Source organism: Uranotaenia lowii, chromosome 1 (genome assembly GCF_029784155.1).
Source record: "Uranotaenia lowii strain MFRU-FL chromosome 1, ASM2978415v1, whole genome shotgun sequence".
NCBI lineage: Eukaryota > Metazoa > Arthropoda > Insecta > Diptera > Culicidae > Uranotaenia > Uranotaenia lowii.
The window spans coordinates 82,003,686-82,024,671 of NC_073691.1; the positions used below are offsets into that span (position 1 = coordinate 82,003,686).

The following is a 20,986-nucleotide window of genomic DNA, read 5'->3' on the forward strand; positions in this document are numbered from 1 at the left end:
GAGAAGGGACTCGTTTAAAACTAAAAAACATGGAAACAGGGAAGATAACAAATTGACACATAAATCACACAAAACGCATTAAAAGTAATAATCCTTTACTGATTAACTTACCAACACATTCTCAAAACGATAACTCGACAAGAAGTATTGTATCATCAAGGAGTAAGCGACAAAGAACGGAATAAATGAAACAGTTAAAGAAAATAGAAAAAGGGAGAGGTTGTAGTATCTCAGTAGTCGTTAGTTTACTATGTCAGAATAAACATCATTATTAAGTTGTTCTCCAAACTCACCAGTCTTGTCTCTACAATTACAAATAGTCATCTAGATGTACCGAAAACTGTTTGAATTTTTAGTTTAAAAAGAAGTTATACACCGTCTTATCCGATTCAGGCTTTCTGACTGAATAAACGTAGAAAATTTATGAGATACATTTAACACCCAGTACCTAGGTAGGAATCGAACCCATGCCTCAGGTGATTCAGAAATTTTAAATGAAATTCAAACACATTTCGGAATACTTTCATCAAATAAGAATCACAAATCAGTTTCGATATAACGCGACGACATATATAAGATTTTAGGCCGTGAAAAGCCTGTCCAAAATCATTCCGAATATTCTTATATACCTAGATGTCAATAGGGTCATTACTTACACTGTTACAATTCATGTTATTGTTTTATTCCTATTCAAGGATTATAAAACAACCAAATTCAGAACTCTGAATATGAAACCCAAATCTGAATCCTGAATCTGAAATCTGAATCTGAAATCTGAATCTGAAATCTGAATCTGAAATCTGAATCTGAAATCTGAATCTGAAATCTGAATCTGAAATCTGAATCTGAAATCTGAATCTGAAATCTGAATCTGAAATCTGAATCTGAAATCTGAATCTGAAATCTGAATCTGAAATCTGAATCTGAAATCTGAATCTGAAATCTGAATCTGAAATCTGAATCCGAAATCTGAATCTGAAATCTGAATCTGAAATCTGAATCTGAAATCTGAATCTGAAATCTGAAATCTGAATCTGAATCTGAATCTGAAATCTGAATCTGAAATCTGAATCTGAAATCTGAAATCTGAATCTGAAAATTGCAATCCTATTTTGGCGCCTTAATCTGTAAAAAATACGAAATCCACCTGCAGCTATAATATTTTTACTGGGTAATAAATTCTACAAGTAGCTTCAATTAGCTCGCTTTTTTCTTACGTCATTTTAAAAATAATAATGAAACGTTTTTTGATGATCACGATATAAACAAAAATCACAATAATTAAACCGAATTTCTCTTCAATAGAACGAATGTTCGCCAAAAATAGAAGTTAATGTTTCCGGATAGCATTCGGTAATTGTAAATAAAAAATGATGTTGTCAAGCTAGTCTACACTCGCTTGTTAAAATCAGTTATTAAAATAAATTTTGGTTTCCAGACGAGACTGAAACTGCTGCATTTTTTAAGCACATATTTGTTTTGAGACGGAAAACTTTACATGTTATTGTATGGAGTCAACATTTTTCCCGACAACTTTCTACCCTCCAGTTATGATTAATTTGACACAATCAACAAAAAATACCTGCCCCCCGCTGAGCGAGAATAAACATAGAGCTGTTGAGATCGTTAACCCCGACATTTTTCTCGTGGCATCACGTGCGTCAAATCCGACACACGACGGTTTCTCCAGCCAGACGGACGTGACGTGATAGTCCTTTGCCGCCCCACGACGACAAAGTGTCCCTCTTTTCCAGCAGCGACAGGCAGACGTTATACATATTTCATTGATTCATTACCCGTACACGACACGGATACACAGCAGCAACTTCTTCTCAACTCAACCCACGAAAGACTCGTAGCTCCACATGTATGAAGCTTGGGTCATTTGCTAAGGTTCCGGAACATTTTCGGGACCAGCCTTGGCGTCGTCGTTCTCATTGTAGGAAAGATTTTTATTGGCAAGATGTGACAACGATTAGTTCGCAGCTGGATTCTTTTCTCGCTCTCGCTTTGGTTGAGTGTTTTTGGGGATGGGGAAAATGGGGAGCTTCCATCGGAAACCGGACTGATCCGTTTGATCCTTTTCCGGCGCGTTTGCATAGTTAACCGACCGGAGGATTACAATGACAACGGCACGTGCTCTCCGGGGCTCCTTCTCGGAATTGGCGTCGGTTTACGGTCAAGTGTTTTGAATTCTTGATTACTAATAGGGGAGCATCATTTCCATAAACGGTTCACTCGAATAATTTTGATTGGCTCCGAATCGTTATAGACGAATGAAAAAAATGTCAACTGATTAGCGACATGTTTTACAAGCAAAAGGTTTCGTTTAATTTTTTATAACTTATTTGAAACTCAAGCTTCGCACACAATAAATTGGCGCAAATTAACTTTGAATGAACTAATTCAACCATGATGAGCGTGATAATGTTCCAGAATATCCGAAGCTCTGGAAAAACTATCCCCAAATGATCAGAAGCAAAAAACACCACTGCACCACCTGCTACTAATAGAGTCATAAACTTGCTAAACAAACTTGAGCCCAGAGAAATGCTTTCGTGCATTCTCACAAAGCCTAAACCAGTAGTGCCAATGCCAGCGTGTCGGTATCCGGTGCTACTTGGTATTTTCCGCCCCTGCAGATGGGCCCGCTGTTCTTCCGATCAATTTCAATGGAGCCATATGGCCATGACCGCTGCTTCTGCTGCCGTTCTTGCTGTCGGTGTTGAATGCCAAATGGCGATAATGACCAGCAGAGGAGCACTGAGCTGGAGCATTGAGCTGACCTAACCTACAAATGCTGGTCGCCACCCTGGAGCTAAAATGGAGTGGCGAACCCACCGAAAATCGTTTTCCAATAACGCAATATTTGTCAAACTTCGCGCTCTGTCTCCTCGGGCGCGCCATTTTATGTAAATTACCACACCGTACTGGGTGGAAATTTAGCAAAATGGGTGTATGTGTAAAGTCTTCGTACAGTATAAAGTCTTTAACACGTTGAAATTATATTTCAATAATTTATCTCCACTGTAATTGGATTTTTAAAGCATACTCATAACACTAAGCAAAAACTACACACAAAAAAATTGTATCCTCTAAAGCACTGAACAAGAAATTTCCTAAAATAACACGTCACGGAATGTTATAGTAACATTGGAATAGAATTAAATTAATATTATGGGTAAATGCACTATATAATAAACACCATTCGGATTTAGCGAATTTGTGGTCTATTAAAAAATAACAAAAGGTTGAATGTAGCTTAAATCTGTTCTTCAGTCTCAAACTGGTATGTTTTTTTGGCAGAAAACGTTTGAAAACCAACACTTCCCAAGTAACATTTCCAGTTTTATTAAGGTCCGCGCATCTCCTCTTCTAATCTTAATAAAAAGGTCAAGTGCATTCTATGCATCACCAGAACTTTTATATGTCCCTTGATCATTTTACAACAGGTTGTACAGGGTCCGGCAATTGAAGTGCTACATTGAAATAAACATATAAATTGATCCAAACAACAACTTTATATTTTAAATTCGTTAAATTTCTCTTGAAAACAAATAACTTTTTCAAAATTCACTGGTAAAGTTCGACTTGTTCGCCCTTGAGTTTAACCACGCGCCGCAGACGGTCAAGGAACGCATCGCATGAGGCCCGCAGGTGTTCTTGTTATATTTTATCCGAGATGTCGCATTAGGACCTCCACACCTTCATGTTTTTTGGAGCAGACTTCGGCCTCCAACATGCTCCAAACAGCGAAGTCCATAGGGTTCAGGTCTGGCGAACTCGCCAGCCACTCGGAGCTCGAAATGAACCCTGGAAAATGTTGCGCAATCCAAAGTTGGGTTTTCTTCGCTTTGTGAGCCGGCGCCGAGTCCTGTTGGAAAACCCAATCCTTGGAACCAAAATGTCGACGTGCCCACGGTTCGACGACATTCTGTAGAACTAGTTCCCGATATGTATTTTGGTTGATATTCACTCCTTCAGAGACAAAAACCAGCGGAGTCCGGCCATCACGGGTGATTCCGGCTCAAACCATCACCGATGCTGGTTTCTGTCGCCGAGTGGCCGTCAGCAAGTCGGCATGGCTTCGTGATCCGTCTGGCAACTAAACTCTGTCGTTCTGCTTACTAACGAACTGCTGTACGGTGAAGAGTTTCTCGTCGGAAAACACAATATTCTTCAACCTTTACTCCGTGGCCCTCTTCACCAGCGCCTTCGCTGTTTTTACCCGTTCTTGTTTCTGCTTCACCGTAAGGTCTTGTACCATTTGGATCTTGTAGGGCTTGATCTGAAGTTTATCTTTCAGGATCCGACGGAGACTTCGATCCGATAAGTTGAGATCCTCTGCCAATTTAGTGGCACTACGACGAGGATTTCTCTCAAGGCGCTTCTTGATGATCTTCGCCATGGCAGGTGTCACCACAGTAGGTCGGTGTCCCCCACCATACCGTTTTTTGGCACTTGCGGTCCCCAGATATCTTTTAACTGTACTGTTTACAACACTTCTGCACACACTTATATCGGACAGCTCACGAACTATTTCCTTCTGCCGTTTTTTATAACGTGGTTTGATTTGGCTCAGTTTTTCTTATATGACTTTCATTAGCACGGTTTTATGTTATAACCAGGGTTATTTTCAAATCAACATGTTAGAGCAAGTTCACTGGTGTTGGGAAAAAGTGGTAGAAACTTTGACATTTTGAAAACTGTACCATGTAAAAACATTTTCAAGATCTTTGGGCGTTGTATTTTTTTACAGCACTGTTTCTATTTCAGCCGTATGTGATAGAAGTATTGCTATTTTTGCATCACAGCATGCGAAACTATAACCCGTGTTGTACAAATACTTGATTGCCAAAGATCTTGAAAATGTTTTTGCATGTAAAAATTTTCAAAATGTGCAAAAAGTGACAAAATTCCTACCACTTTTTCCCAACACCAGTGAACTTGCTCTTATTTGAGAGAAATATTTCAAGTTCTATATGGCGGATTTGATATGTCATATATGTTAATATATGTCAAATTTGTTTTAAAAATTTGAAAACTCAAGAAAATTTTCATCATATTATACTTTGGACAATTGAGTCGAATAAGGTAGAGTATGGACATAGAGTCTAAGTTACTGGCTCTAAATCCAGAACTACTGGCCTGGCAGATAATCGATGCTGCAGAAGCAGCTCAAGTAGAAAGAAGAAGAAGAAAAAAAAAGAAGAAAAGAAGAAGAAGAAAAAAGAAGAAGAAGAAGAAGAAGAACTAAGATTCTATCGAAAAGATATGATCCCAAAACCATTTGGAAGCAACTTAAGCAACATTTTCTTCATACCTAAGTTATTAACATTGCATTGGTTGAATGTGCTCCAAGAACGCTTAACTGAATCAGAATCTTACTGTAACTTTTGAGTTATTCAGTATTGTCTTATTATGTAAACTCTGAAGAATTGATGCATATTTTAAGAAAAAAGATGTTTTCGAAAATTTTTGGTGTTGCGTTGCATTTTTTGAGAAAAAAAGACGTATTGGAGAAATTTTTTGTGTTGAACCAATGAATTGAAATTTATATTTTTAGTATTATAAGTCAGTGAAAAGCGGGACATTTTGAAAGTGGGGCGGCGGGAAATTAAAGAAAAAATTTGATTAAAAAAAACTGCCCGGTTTTTGTCCGTAGAGTTTACAATTTTTGTTACATTTCGTGGTGTTAGTGTTAATTTTTCGTCCGTAGACTTGCAAAATTTCCTTAACCTAGATTTTAGGGTGGCAGGATTCGATCCCTGGGCCCCTGGCTTATTCGCTCTAGGCCAGCGGTCGGCAACCTTTTGAGTCAGAAGAGCCAAAAACTTAAAATTATCAAAATTTCAGAGATTGAAAGAGCCACATTAAAGATTAATTGTTTTTGTTTTTAATAAAACAAAAACAAAATATATGAATAATCGATGCACTTGGAATACTTAAAAATATTTTAAATCATGTACGTAAACATGGATTCTCTTCTAGATCGTCATCTCTTCTAACATGGCGTGATTTCATATTGATTTAACACGTTCGTCGCCACGTCACCCATATTTGGCAGACGGGTGTATTTCCTGGGGGGGCCCGTCACATCAAAAAGCAGGTGACGCTCTCTTACTGGAGTTTACAGCTCAGCTTCGCCACACGTTTCAAATATGGGAGTTCTCCCTCTTTGCTTTCTCTCTCTGAAAATTTCTTTGGGCCCGGCTAGCAAAACTACCAAAATGAGCGTGGCGACGAACGTGTTAAATGCGTTGGCATGATGTTAAAGTGAAAAAGTCGATCATATTAACATAATTTATAATCTCTTTGGCAAAGAAATGCTTTATAAATAACGAAATAAAAGAAAATAAATTTAAATTTTCTTTAAGTTTTCAAACTTTCTCATGACAATTCCCCAGAATTAGCTAAAACTTTCTAAAATCCAGAAGTATAAGGTTAAATTAAACTGGGTTTAATGTATCCAAAAAATTGAATCTTAAAAATCATACTCCTGATAACAGGTTAAATATGTTATTCCAAATTTAAAAAAAATCGAAATTCATGACATCAAGCGTTCAAAATTTTAGGCATATGTGAGTTTAAAAATCTCATTTTATGTCACATTTGATATCTTCAGAATTGAGTGTCCAATTAACACGTTCGTCGCCATGCTCATTTTGGTAGTTTTACTAGCCGGGCCCAAATAAATTTTCAGAGAGAGAAAGTAAAGAGGGAGAATTTCCATATTTGAAACATGTGGCGAAGCTGAGCGGTTAACTCAAGTAAGAGAGCGCTTCTTCTTCTTCTTCCTCTATTTGTGGCTGCGATTTGCGAGTCCACGATTGGATCGGCGACTAAGACCATATATCCAGCGGTTAGTAAGAGAGCGCCACACGCTTTTTGATGTGATGGGGCACCCCAGGAAATACACCCGTCACCCGAACATGGGTGCCGTGGCGACGAACGTGTTAAATGGAAAATGTAATTTCAAAAGTAATAATCTGTGTAACTTCATTTTAGTGAAGAAGAAACAGTAAGCTGAAACCGGCAAGAATAGTTCAAGGACACTTGGAGTTTCGAAACAAAAATTAATAAAAATAAATCAACAGTAATAACTCTTAATCAAAAATGAAAAAAAAAAATATGTGCGTTACTGAAACTTTGTGTGCTTTTGGTGAATCTTGGCATCAGGCATCACACTTGAAATTTTATTTTTTTCAAAACATACAATTTAATTAATAAAAAAGATTCGAAAAACATTCTGGACAATTAAAACGAAAAATTACTGTAAGTAGAATTAAAAGTTTTTAACATTCACATAGCTTTATATTATATAATTTTTTTACTCTTTTTATCTGTATTGTCCTCAACATTTAATTATATAATATTTAATTTGTATTGTCCTCATAACATCAAAACAGTTAGAAGTTAAGAATAAGATTAGCTGATACAATAATTAATTTAAATTTTTTTTTTTTTTGTAAACTTTCCAACTCGCCAGATTCCTTGATAAAGGCAAAATAAACATGCCGAAACGTCGGATGTAGTAAATAAACATCGTTTTATGATTTTTTGAGACTGAAATCGCCGAGAAACCTTTTCAACATTACCGGACCAGTCGATAGGAAATTTAAATATATAAAAAAAAATGTTTCGGGGTGTAAAGATCAATTTATTTTCCGATTAAAAGTATTTTAACTGTGATGTGAGTTTTCAATTGTATTTTAAGAATTGAAATTCTCATTCCTTTTCAATGCTAATTCGAGTTTGAAAAGTTGTCAAACTTTAATTTGTAATTCTCAAATCTTGTTTTGGAATTTGAATTTTATGCATCTATTCACATTCTAAACCGTTATTTATTGAATAAAATTTGCAGATTTTTTTCTGTACGCATTCAGGCTTGTCAAATCCGGGTTTTGGGTTTCTAAATTTTAAACTCAAATCCAGATAATATCTGGGCAAATCCAGCCAAAATCTAGGTATTTTGCATAAAAGCACACATCAGCGGCGTTCAAACCTTACAATTATCTCACAATTTCAAAAACTGCATGCGAATTCCTTTCGCTAAAACAGGTTGAAAATTTGGAATTTTGTAAAAATTGTGAATATTCATGGAAAAAACGTGCCTTTTCCGCAATATCTGGGTAACCGGACTGGACCTCGCATTACCATTTTTTTTTAATCTGGGCAAGCCCGGATAAAACCAGGCAATCTGGAAGGCTTTCGAGGTATCTGTATTTTTTTATAAGTTATTATCAAATTTGAAACGGCTCATACGTGGTATCTGTATTCGAAGAGATACATTAATATAATCGTTTTAAATTAAAATATATATGAAAGGATTGAGATGGATTTTCCAAAATTTTTATGTTTTTACGTGTCAAAGTAGTAAATATTTTCCAAAATGGTTGATTAGTTTAAATACGATTTTCAACGAAGATCAATTTTCAAAGATGGCAAAAAATAGTGATTACGAGAACTTAAAATATAGAATTTGATGAGGTTTGCGTTACTTGATTGTTTGGAAATGATAATTAATTACGTTGTATTTGAATGCCCCACAGTGAGACGTGCCTACTGTCCCGAGTCGCTCTATTTTTTACGTCTCACTGTTACACCGTCGATATGTTGTGGGAGAACCAGAGAGCCGACCTGGTTGAAGTAAAAAAACGGCAATAAATATCATAAGTTTACAACCAGCAACCGAGCGCGTACGCGAATTTTTATACTCCGTCCGAAACCCCGTCGTAGGCAAACTAAGTCCTTCCCCCACAGTGGGAAAGTTTGAAAGGAGCAAATAGTACTCCTCGGGAAGTGTTGTTTGGGTGTAAAAAGCTAGTTTTACAGTCCGCTAGCTAGTGATTAGTGTAATCAAAAACATTTTTGGTCCATTCGAGCCAGATAGTCCAGTGAAAATTGTGGGACATCTTGGACAATTGAGTTGTGGTATAGCGTCGCCTATTTCGTCACCGGACATTTTGTGTGATTGAGACGCTCCAATTGTGTTAAGGAGCCGTCATTTTGGACGCGCGAAGACGAACAAAGCACTAGTCTTGTTGCTGAACGCCATCGCGGATTCCTGGGAGCATCATCAAGCCGCTAGTGATCGAGCCTAGCGAGGTGGAAGGCAGTGGATCCCAACCGGAGTTGGCCTTTTGGGTTCGGATTTTCGGACGGATTTGGAGTTCCTATTGGATAATTTCGGATAAGTAGCGCATGTCTGTGGTTGTTGTTGTGTGGTTTTTTGGATTTTAGTGGTTGAAAATAAATATTGAAATTTTAATTGTATTTTGGGTAGTTGATTAATATTTAGTGCAATTCCCTGAGGTATTCGAGATATTTCATCTTCAAATTGTTGATTCTACTTTGGCTGTCAAGTCGCGATTTCCTGTCAAGGTCGGTTTTTGTGAAACGTTGAGCGATTTTGATCAGTTTTAGTCTGAATATTGGTTGGATTTTAAGTAAATCCATTGAGTTTGAGTCAGTAGTCGGTAATCTGAAAGTTGTCAGATTGTGTTTGGATTCAAGTGAATCAAATAAGTCAGATTTTGTGAAAAGTGAATCAAATTAGTGATTCGGTCAGATTGCGTGGGATTTGGAGTGGAATCATTAAGTGATTCAGTCAGTTTCGTGTCGGATTGGAATTATTGGTTGAATTCCTATTGGTTATTATCTATAGTGATATCACAGACAAATCGAGTTCTGTGATTGTGTAAGATTTCGGTGATATTTTATTCACCAATTTTGCTGTGAATTTTTAATCTTTCAATATATTTGAATTTCTTCTTTGATTGAGACAATAGTTGTTTTTAAAATGGAAGATTACAGCATTCTTAAGAAACAAGAGCGTCAGTTACGAGCTTCCATCAAGGGAGTGTCGAATTTTGTCAGAGATTTCAATTCTGAGCTTCATGAGAGTCAGATTGAAGTAAGATTGAGTTTGCTTGAGTCGGTTATGAAAAAATACTACCTGGTAAGGCAGAAATTGGAAGTGTTGTTGGATGCTGCTGACAGTGACGGAGCTGACGAGGATGCCAAGGAGTCAGAAGCTGCTAAGAAACGAAGGTTGCAGAGACAGGCTGCGGAGCGTGAAGCGAAGTTCGACGAAGAAACGCTAGAAGTCGAAGAGCAGTACTGTATACTGAAGTCAGCCCTCCTTGCTCTGCGTCCGAAGAAGATTGAGTTTTTGAGTTCTTCTGGATCTGCTGATAGAGTTGACACGATGTCGCGTGTCAAGTTACCGGACATAAAGCTGCCTGGTTTCAATGGGAAACTTCGGGATTGGATTCCGTTTCGTGACATGTTCTCCAGCTTGATTCATAACAACGAACAGCTATCGGACATCGACAAATTTACATACCTACGATCAGCGATAAGCGGAGAAGCGCTTCAGGAGATCAGCTCCATAGAACTGTCCGCCGATAATTACCAGGTAGCCTGCGACATGTTGGAGAAGAGGTACGAGAACAAAAAGTTGATCGTGAAGGCGTATCTGGACGCACTTTTTGGAATTGAACCTCTGAAGAAGGAAAGCGGCGAAGCTTTAAATCACCTGGTCAGTGATTTCGATCGGAATATCCAAATGCTGGGCAAGATAGGAGAGGACACCGATAAGTGGTCGACGCTGTTGGCATACATGTTGTGCACTCGTCTGGATTCAGTCACACTTCGTCAGTGGGAGAGTCACCACAATTCGAAGGATGTTCCGACGTACCAGAAAGTGATGGACTTTCTGAGGGATCAGGCATTGGTTCTGCAATCGATAGCACCGAGTAGGTCAGAGGACATCGAAAGTCGTCGCTATCGAACAACCGTTCACACCACATCGAGAATCCAGAACAACTGTGTTTTCTGCGATAATTCGTTTCACCCAGCATCTGTGTGCAGCAAGTTCAGAGCGATGTCAGTGCCCCAGCGCTTTGGAGTGGTCAAGATGAAGCGGCTCTGCATTAATTGTTTGGGTTCTGGTCACTTTGCGAATCGTTGTAGCAAAGGACCATGTCGTGAGTGCAACAGAAAGCACCATTCGATGTTGCACAAAAGTTTTAACAGTTTTTCGAGTCAGAGCTCCGTTTCACAAAACCAGTCGACAGTCAACAGTCAATCGTTTCATAATGAAAATCTTCCAGGACCTTCTGGGCAAGGTCATGAACACAATTCGATAGGACAGAATCAACAAAGTCAACCCTCGCACACAAATCCTCAAGCACAAGAGAATTCTACTAATTCCTACCCCATAATACAAACACGTATTCGCAACACTCAATCACAACACACCACAGACAATTCTTTTACGTTTAATGCGGCACCAAGGCCGGATTGCGCTAAATATCGTTCACCTAGAGTTTTGATGTCAACCGCTGTAGTGCGGGTTGAAGATCGGTTTGGTAACCATGCGTTTGCGAGAACATTGTTGGATTCGTGTTCCGAATATTGTTTTGTTACGAAAAGCTTTGCGAACAGATTGAATCTCCGGAAAAGTTGGAATGTTTTAAGAGTCCAAGGTATTGGAAACAAGTCGGCTAAATCGATTGAGTCAGTTGAGGCAAGAGTTCGGCCTCGCGTGTCAGAAATTTCTTCATTTTCGGAAGATATGAGTTTTCATGTGTTGCCTAAGATTACGAGTTATCTGCCTACCACTAAAGTTTCGCTCAATGGAATCAAGATTCCTCATGATTTGGTATTGGCGGACCCTGAGTTTTGGAACCCGGGTCCGATAGATATGATTATTGGGGCAGAATATTTCTGCAATTTGATGCGTTCAGGCAAGTGTCAAGTTTCGGAAAAAGGTCCAACTCTGCAAGAAACCGAGTTTGGTTGGGTTGTTTCCGGGAGAGTTCCGGATAGTTCCGTTGAAACTGTTGCATAAACAAATGATTCAGAATGGTTTGTTACTTCTACTGCGAGTTTGAAAAACATTGGTCAAGTTTGAAAGTTAAAATTATGTAGAAAAAAACATTTTTTGTCAGTTGAAGAGTCAGATTGTATGTAAGCAGATGTTCAAAGAAACCTCGACAAAGATTTTGGAAGGCAATTTCGTCGTCACATTGCTAAAAAATACCTAGTATGTTGCACCAATTGGGTGAATCTGGAGGAAAAGCGATGAGTCAGTTCCTCAGTTTGGGAGGCCATCTGCAAAGGGCAGAACTTAAGGCCTAGTGTTGGAAATTTGTCGATGAGAACGTGTCTATGGGACAAAAAAAGCTTAAGATGTGTCAGTTGATATTTGTCAGAATTTGGGTCCGATCTTAGTCGGAAAAAGTCAGAAAAAACGTGCAGAATGTGTCAGAATCAGAACCTGGTTATTATTTCCGCATCACGAAGTGTTGAAACCGGAAATTACAACTACAAAGCCACTCGTAGTGCTTGATGCATCGCGTCGCACCTCAACGGTCGTTTCGTCAAACGATGCATTGATGGTGAGACCTACTATGCGGAACGATTTGTTGACGAGCATCTTGCGCTTCCGTTTGCACCGATACTTCATCAGTGCCGACGTCGAAGATTGTACAGGATGGTACAAGTTCAACAACCGGATCAACATCTTCAGCAAATTTCGTGTCGAGATACATCAATGAACCAGCTAAAAACCTACAAGTTGACGACGGTATCGATGAAGGAAAGTTTTAGTTCGATTGGGTTCAACTTGTGGAAGGTCAACTCAAGCCCACGAGAAGTATTGGCAAGCTCTCTGGAAATTTGGAAGATTCTGAGTCAGTTTGGAGTAAGATTTCTAAGATACAACTAGGAAAACACTGGGTTTGAAATATGGCACACATTGAGATCATGTTTGCTGAAATAGTCCTTAGAAATCAGGTGAATTGAGATCTGCAGTCGAACACTTGGTTCACATTTCAATGTTGTATGATCCGCCTCGGGAGCCGGTTGTCGAACGCTCCATTAAAAAAAAAGCATTATCTTTTGAAACATTATCGAAATTTTGGTCGGAAGTGTTCACGTCAGCTACCGCAATCGACGAGCCAGAACTGAGAATAATCGATTAAGGTTATCCGCGAAAAACTTAGCAGCGAAGAAGGCAAACAGAATGTATGAACCAAAACAAACGACAAATCAGTGAGAGAGAATGTTCACCATGGGCGTACGGGGATGGGAAAAAATGGGCTCATCACCCTTACATGATGGTAAAAGTATGTGGCACAAATTAAGTGTCTAGTATTATATAACGTAGAGTTTTGATAGAATGGAAGAATGTAATTAAAATTGTAAAGCAATTGAATGATTTGAATTGAAATCCGGCTGGTTTCAAGGGGGCCGGAATGTTTGGAAATGAATTACGTTGTATTTGAATGCCCCACAGTGAGACGTGCCTACTGTCCCGAGTCGCTCTATTTTTTACGTCTCACTGTTACACCGTCGATATGTTGTGGGAGAACCAGAGAGCCGACCTGGTTGAAGTAAAAAAACGGCAATAAATATCATAAGTTTACAACCAGCAACCGAGCGCGTACGCGAATTTTTATACTCCGTCCGAAACCCCGTCGTAGGCAAACTAAGTCCTTCCCCCACAGTGGGAAAGTTTGAAAGGAGCAAATAGTACTCCTCGGGAAGTGTTGTTTGGGTGTAAAAAGCTAGTTTTACAGTCCGCTAGCTAGTGATTAGTGTAATCAAAAACATTGATCACAAAATAGAGGCTGTCTCAGAACTACTTTTTTTAAAATAAAAATAATAAACTTTGATTTCCCTGTTAGCTACAGCTCAACTATTGTGTTTGATTCACTCAAAAACATACACACGTTTTAGAAATAAATAAACTGATTTGAGTTTGAGTTATTCATTGCATTTTCGGTTCATGATAAATTAAATCTTGATAAAACTATAAAATTAGGCTTAAAAAATGCTATTTTGCCTTTTGGTCCTTTTCGCTTGTTTCTACAGCGGATGAAATTTAACAATTCTCTTCTGGACCTATATAAATCTGTATGTCAGGTTACCAGGCACAATTATCGCTTTAGCACGAATTTCTAAGTATTTCATTCAAAAATATATGCAATATTAGCGCAGTGAGCTGAAGAGCCGCATGCGGCTCGTGAGCCGCAGGTTGCCAACCTATGCTCTAGGCAATTCGACTGTTATTTCTTTTGGTTACGACCGTAAGATAAAAGGTTAGCATTTTTCGATCACATTTTGGAAGTGGCTTATATGTTTATAAAAAAGGGGGAAATTATACATGTATGTTTAAAAAAAAGTGAAAACTATACCTAAACACTTCTTAATAACTCTGTAAAACATTTGAAAAGATAGGACTATTGGCTATTTAGTCGGGTGGCAGTGAAAAAAATACTAGAAAATAATAATAACAATAAATTAGGAGTCTAGTGAACAGCGTTAGTTCCTTTAAAAAAAACTATATTAGCAAATATAATATACAAATAAGAAATCTCGCAAACGGGTTTTAATTTATTTCGAAACGGGGCTGTCAACCTAAGCGTGTCTAAATCTAATGAAGCCTCTTTGAGTTCAGAGTGTACAAAAAATAATAATAATAAATTTAATGTGATATTTAGTGTACGACCGTGTACTCACGTACAAAAAAAACACTTGGACTGTATTCCCGATTATATGCTAGTGTATGAGCGTGTCATGAATAGCATAGACGTGCCATGTGTGTGTGAGCTATCACATTATGAAAACGTTTTCGATAATGATCCTATCTAAAAATCACTCTCTAAACGATTCTTGGAGGGGAATGTCGCGCGGAGTGAAAAGTGAAAATATGGCGGAGGATGACAATCACCACAAGGACACATAGGTAGCCCACTAGGGTGCGTAATTTCAAAGTCAAAGACCTGAAAAGCTGATCTTCTCGCTTTACAATTACTTTTCATAGAGGGCAGGTCCAAATAAAAGTGCCCCTAATATAGAATGTTTTGACAGTTCTTTGTTTGTAAATGTTTCCTCTATCAGAGGATCGTTTTATTCCAAAAAAGTTACACGTGATGGAAGCCGCGAGACGAAAATAAATGTTGGACACCCACGTCAAAAACCCGACGTGGTTGGGTTAAAAAATCGCGAAATCGTTAAAAATGGTCAAATCAACCGTGTGCAGCGTTCTCAAACGTTTTCGTGAGATGCATACTATCGATCGGCAGGTTCATACCAAGCGTCATAGTGGAATTAAGGATCGTAAACTGCATTTGAAGGTGTTGAGAACGATCAAGGCAAACACAGGGTTGTCGGACTATGACATCGCCAAGGAATTCAATGCCGACCGGTGCACCGTTAGAAGGATTCGTCTACGCGAAGGAATACGATCTTATCGGGTCAGAAAGCAACCAAACCGGACATTGAATAAGAATGTAGAAGCCAAAGGACGGGTCCGGAAGGTATACAACAAGATTCCAACGAAGAACGACGGATGCATCCTCATGGATAAAGAAAAAGTACGTGAAGATGGATTTTTTGCGGCTTCCTGGCCAGAAATTTTACAAAGCCGCTGGTCGGGGTGATGTTCCCGGCAAGTTCAAATTCGTTTTGCCGATAAGTTTGCAAGTGATTGATTAGGCAAGGTGTTGGCAGCTGCGAACTAAAACCCCAGTTTTTGTGGCAAACAAGACAGTCCATGGTCTGTACTAGGTGGAGTGCCTGATAAAACGTATTCTTCCGTACATTAGATCTCACAAAGGACCAGTAAAGTTTTGGCCAGATTTGGCAAACTGCCACTACAGCAAAAAGGTACTACAGTGGTATCGGGACAACAGGGTGGATTTTGTCGAAATGGACATCAAAAATATTGGACAATTGTCAAGCAGAAGATGGAGAAGAATTCGGAACGATTCGGGATGCAACAGAGATGAAGAGATGGTGGAGTTGTGATGTTGTGAATAATTTGAAACAAATCTAGGTCAACTTAAAATAGTATGAAATTCAAAGAATAACTCAGCTCTAAAATCTCCTACTACATGAATGCATAGTGACTCTAGAAACCTGCATCTAACTGTATTGTTCAGGGTCACGGAATAGACCTCTATCCACGGATCCACGATACTGGGCCAACCACTACTAACAGCAGATAGCTGCCTGTTCATGGACTGGTGGAGTTTTCCCACTGAAAATTTGCTACACAATTCGTCGCGACGACGGCAAATTGTTGAATCCATTTATTGCCCAACAGGCAGCGCGGTTGTTTCCACTCCATCAGATGGATCCGTCGGATGGGGCAGGGCCGGTCAATGGACAAAACATCGGCTCTACTTGTTGTGCCCTGGTCTGGTAGGTCCCTGGCTTAATCCAGGAAAATGAACGCTTGGCCGGCCAGGCTTTGGGGGGTCGTTGTCGTCGTTCTGTGTGTTTGCGGACAGCGGACTTTTGCCACTCTTGCCCTGCCCTGTATTGATTGATTTATGGCTTCGGAGGTCGATTCTGATGGTTTTGCACCGTGCGTTGTTGATGTTGTCGTTGCTGCCGCCACATGCCGAAAGCAACAATATGCTGCTCTTGCCTATGAATCGTCATTGAATTTGTGTAAGCATGATAAATTAGTGCTAGAAATTCTATGAATGGACATTTGCGCTGCATAGCATATTGGTTTCTATTCCACTTGAGCAAACACAGAACGATTATCTGGTATTGTAGTCATTTTTAAAACTCAGTCCAATTTTTTATGAATGCTGAACGCTCTTCAACACGGACCAATAATGGCCAGCACACAACAAAACCACTTTATTATGTTTATCAACACTGTCAGAACATTGTGCGCCTAAATTTATACCCACCAAATAAATAATTTCATAATTTTTATACATACGTAACACATTCTCTGCCTGACTTACTTACGAGTGGCCAAAATCAACCTAGATTATCCTGCACACTTCGCCTTTGCCAGTGCTAACCTTAATCTGCCTCGTAAAGAGCCGTTCTTAGACGTTCCGGGGGATTTTTTGCTCTTCTGCTAGCTGCTCTAACTAAGTCAGTTACTCAGTCAATCCATCACCCCTTCAAATCACTTTGCATCCTCGTCGTCCCGTGTCGTTGTTGGGGGTAATTTCCGTTTTCCACCGCCGTCACCCGCCTTTTCCTCAAACGAAGATGGGTTTTTGCACGTTCATCATATCAACGGAAGGTGTTTTTTTTCATTTTCCCTTTTTGGTGTTGCTCACTTGGTATTTTTATACTTTTTTTCCGCTCCGCAAATGAACCACCGAAAGCTTCCCAAATTATTTTGTATCCTATTTTTGGCTGCCACATCATTACCACGGGAGGGTAAAAATCTACACGTGGCAAACGGGTGCCTCGTTATAACTTTGACCTTAACTGTTACGTAATTGAGTCACTTTACTTTTTTGTGTTGAGATGTCTTCCTCAAAATTATGCTTCCAGTCCATCTAAAAAATTACCAAACAAAAAACTTTCCAAAGAAATTTACGAACGCTAATGAGTTCATCCTTCTAATTTTTTTTTTGATAATTGAAATGGTTAGATCCAGATTTCAGATTCAGATTCAGATTTCAGATTCAGATTTCAGATTCAGATTTCAGATTCAGATTTCAGATTCAGATTTCAGATTCAGATTTCAGATTCAGATTTCAGATTCAGATTTCAGATTCAGATTTCAGATTCAGATTTCAGATTCAGATTTCAGATTCAGATTTCAGATTCAGATTTCAGATTCAGATTTCAGATTCAGATTTCAGATTCAGATTTCAGATTCAGATTTCAGATTCAGATTTCAGATTCAGATTTCAGATTCAGATTTCAGATTCAGATTTCAGATTCAGATTTCAGATTCAGATTTCAGATTCAGATTTCAGATTCAGATTTCAGATTCAGATTTCAGATTCAGATTTCAGATTCAGATTTCAGATTCAGATTTCAGATTCAGATTTCAGATTCAGATTTCAGATTCAGATTTCAGATTCAGATTTCAGATTCAGATTTCAGATTCAGATTTCAGATTCAGATTTCAGATTCAGATTTCAGATTCAGATTTCAGATTCAGATTTCAGATTCAGATTTCAGATTCAGATTTCAGATTCAGATTTCAGATTCAGATTTCAGATTCAGATTTCAGATTCAGATTTCAGATTCAGATTTCAGATTCAGATTTCAGATTCAGATTTCAGATTCAGATTTCAGATTTAGATTTCAGATTCAGATTTCAGATTCAGATTTCAGATTCAGATTTCAGATTCAGATTTCAGATTCAGATTTCAGATTCAGATTTCAGATTCAGATTTCAGATTCAGATTTCAGATTCAGATTTCAGATTCAGATTTCAGATTCAGATTTCAGATTCAGATTTCAGATTCAGATTTCAGATTCAGATTTCAGATTCAGATTTCAGATTCAGATTTCAGATTCAGATTTCAGATTCAGATTTCAGATTCAGATTTCAGATTCAGATTTCAGATTCAGATTTCAGATTCAGATTTCAGATTCAGATTTCAGATTCAGATTTCAGATTCAGATTTCAGATTCAAATTTCAGATTCAGATTTCAGATTCAGATTTCAGATTCAGATTTCAGATTCAGATTTCAGATTCAGATTTCAGATTCAGATTTCAGATTCAGATTTCAGATTCAGATTTCAGATTCAGATTTCAGATTCAGATTTCAGATTCAGATTTCAGATTTCAGATTCAGATTTCAGATTCAGATTTCAGATTCAGATTTCAGATTCAGATTTCAGATTCAGATTTCAGATTCAGATTTCAGATTCAGATTTCAGATTAGGATTTCAGATTCAGATTTCAGATTCAGATTTCAGATTCAGATTTCAGATTCAGATTTCAGATTCAGATTTCAGATTCAGATTTCAGATTCAGATTTCAGATTCAGATTTCAGATTCAGATTTCAGATTCAGATTTCAGATTCAGATTTCAGATTCAGATTTCAGATTCAGATTTCAGATTCAGATTTCAGATTCAGATTTCAGATTCAGATTTCAGATTCAGATTTCAGATTCAGATTTCAGATTCAGATTTCAGATTCAGATTTCAGATTCAGATTTCAGATTCAGATTTCAGATTCAGATTTCAGATTCAGATTTCAGATTCAGATTTCAGATTCAGATTTCAGATTCAGATTTCAGATTCAGATTTCAGATTCAGATTTCAGATTCAGATTTCAGATTCAGATTTCAGATTCAGATTTCAGATTCAGATTTCAGATTCAGATTTCAGATTCAGATTTCAGATTCAGATTTCAGATTCAGATTCCAGATTCAGATTTCAGATTCAGATTTCAGATTCAGATTTCAGATTCAGATTTCAGATTCAGATTTCAGATTCAGATTTCAGATTCAGATTTCAGATTCAGATTTCAGATTCAGATTTCAGGGGTAATGTAGGGTGTACGTTAATAAGTTATTCTCGCAAAAATACTCTTTCGCTCTTTTCAACATCTTTGAAATTTTCTCCTCACTTTTCTATCCATCTTTATCAATTTTCAGTTCTGATATTCTTTCTCCAAAAATATAAACTTTCACCGATATGTCGAAAAATAAATTTACAAAGAATACAGATTTCAGATTCAGATTTCAGATTCCGACTTCAGATTCAGATTTTAAAAGGTTTTTAGATTTCGGATATCGTCATCCACATTTTAGAATTAAACTCGAGTGTTTGGGATTGGATTTTAATTTTGAATTTAGGAATTTGGGAATTGTAATTTAATTGTGATGCATTTTGACGATTTTCAATTTCAAATTTAATGAACGTTTTCATTAAATATTTGTCGAACTCCTTTTTTTATACCCGTATAACTTTAAACGTTTTATGAATTTTCCTAAAAACATTTCCAAGGGAGAAGAAAGTAATATATTGATGACAATATCGTGAATCGCTGTTCACATTCCAGCATTTCTATTTTGACGGATGGATCAAATAAGATGGGATAATTCCACTGCCTTTTTTCCACATGTATAGAACTGAATTGCTGCCTGTATTTCTTTCGGTCTCACAATCAGCCAGCGGACAACGGGATCACCGTTCTTTGACGTGTATTAATTTTCGGTACACCGATCCTATCTCTTTTTTTATGGATGCCAATCCTTCCTGGTATTCCTTTTTCTACCCCATGATGATATCGGTATAATCCTTCTCAGCTTCGGCACTTACGGCCCAATCCCAGAACCCGGAACCGGCAGCTTCCATACGGTATTTTTTTTCTGTCTCTCGCAAAGCTCACATTTCTCAACCCCGATGGCATACATACATATGAGAAGTGACTGTGGGAGAATTTCAGCCGCCCTCTATCTAGGCACTGCACGGGATGGATTGGATGGAGTGTGAATGTTCGCCTTTCACCGGATGTACCGGGGTATCCATTTTCCCTTTTTAGTAACTTCTTTTTCTCGGTGGTTTTTTTTGACAAGGACCATCCGCCTGAACTGCCCAACACTCACACTCAATACATATGAGTTCCTTCCCTTCGAGTTAGAACAAAAATATTAGTAGGACCAAGCCCAAAAAGATCGAAATTATTCGGCGCAAGGTCTTGATGAAACATTTTATCATAACACATACATAAATACATACAATTAATAATAATAAATAAATATCATTTATTCAAAACAAAAAAAAAGTAGCTCTAAAAATGATTGCCGCAGCCCGTGGTGTAGAGGATAGCCTTCAAGTCTTCTAAATCAACGGGCATGAAATCAAAACCCGGTAACGGCATACACAGTACACTTTCTGTGGATTGGTTGTTTCAGCATTTGTAAGATGCTAGCCATCATATCTTCGAAAGATGTACGCTTAGAGTTAAGAAAAATGAATCTCTTCGAGGAAACATCAAGTTTCATTGAGATTCTCTATATGTTTGTTTGTTCTGCCAAAGTATGTGCTCACATGCATTCTTTGATTATTAGAGCACCTGCAACGGTATAGGCGTAAATATTGGTTTTAGGTATACCAGTTTTAGCCCATTTCAAAATTTTCCATCGGCTAAAACACGTGCTCCCCACCGGTGTGAGAGCAAATTTAAAACGGATACACTTTTATTGCAGACACTCATCAATTGAGAAGAAAAATCCCATTT

The 20,986-nt window shown here is 38.1% G+C and overlaps 1 protein-coding gene and 1 pseudogene across 1 annotated transcript; one reads left to right on the forward strand and one right to left on the reverse strand.

The window, feature by feature from the left end:
* LOC129749479 (THO complex subunit 2-like) overlaps positions 1-20,986 on the reverse strand; it is a 244,233-nt pseudogene that overhangs the window by 184,295 nt on the left and 38,952 nt on the right.
* On the forward strand, positions 9,803-11,857 carry LOC129737554 (uncharacterized). The gene has a single exon (XM_055728717.1). The coding sequence runs from the start codon at positions 9,803-9,805 to the stop codon at positions 11,855-11,857; it is 2,055 nt and encodes a 684-aa protein (XP_055584692.1).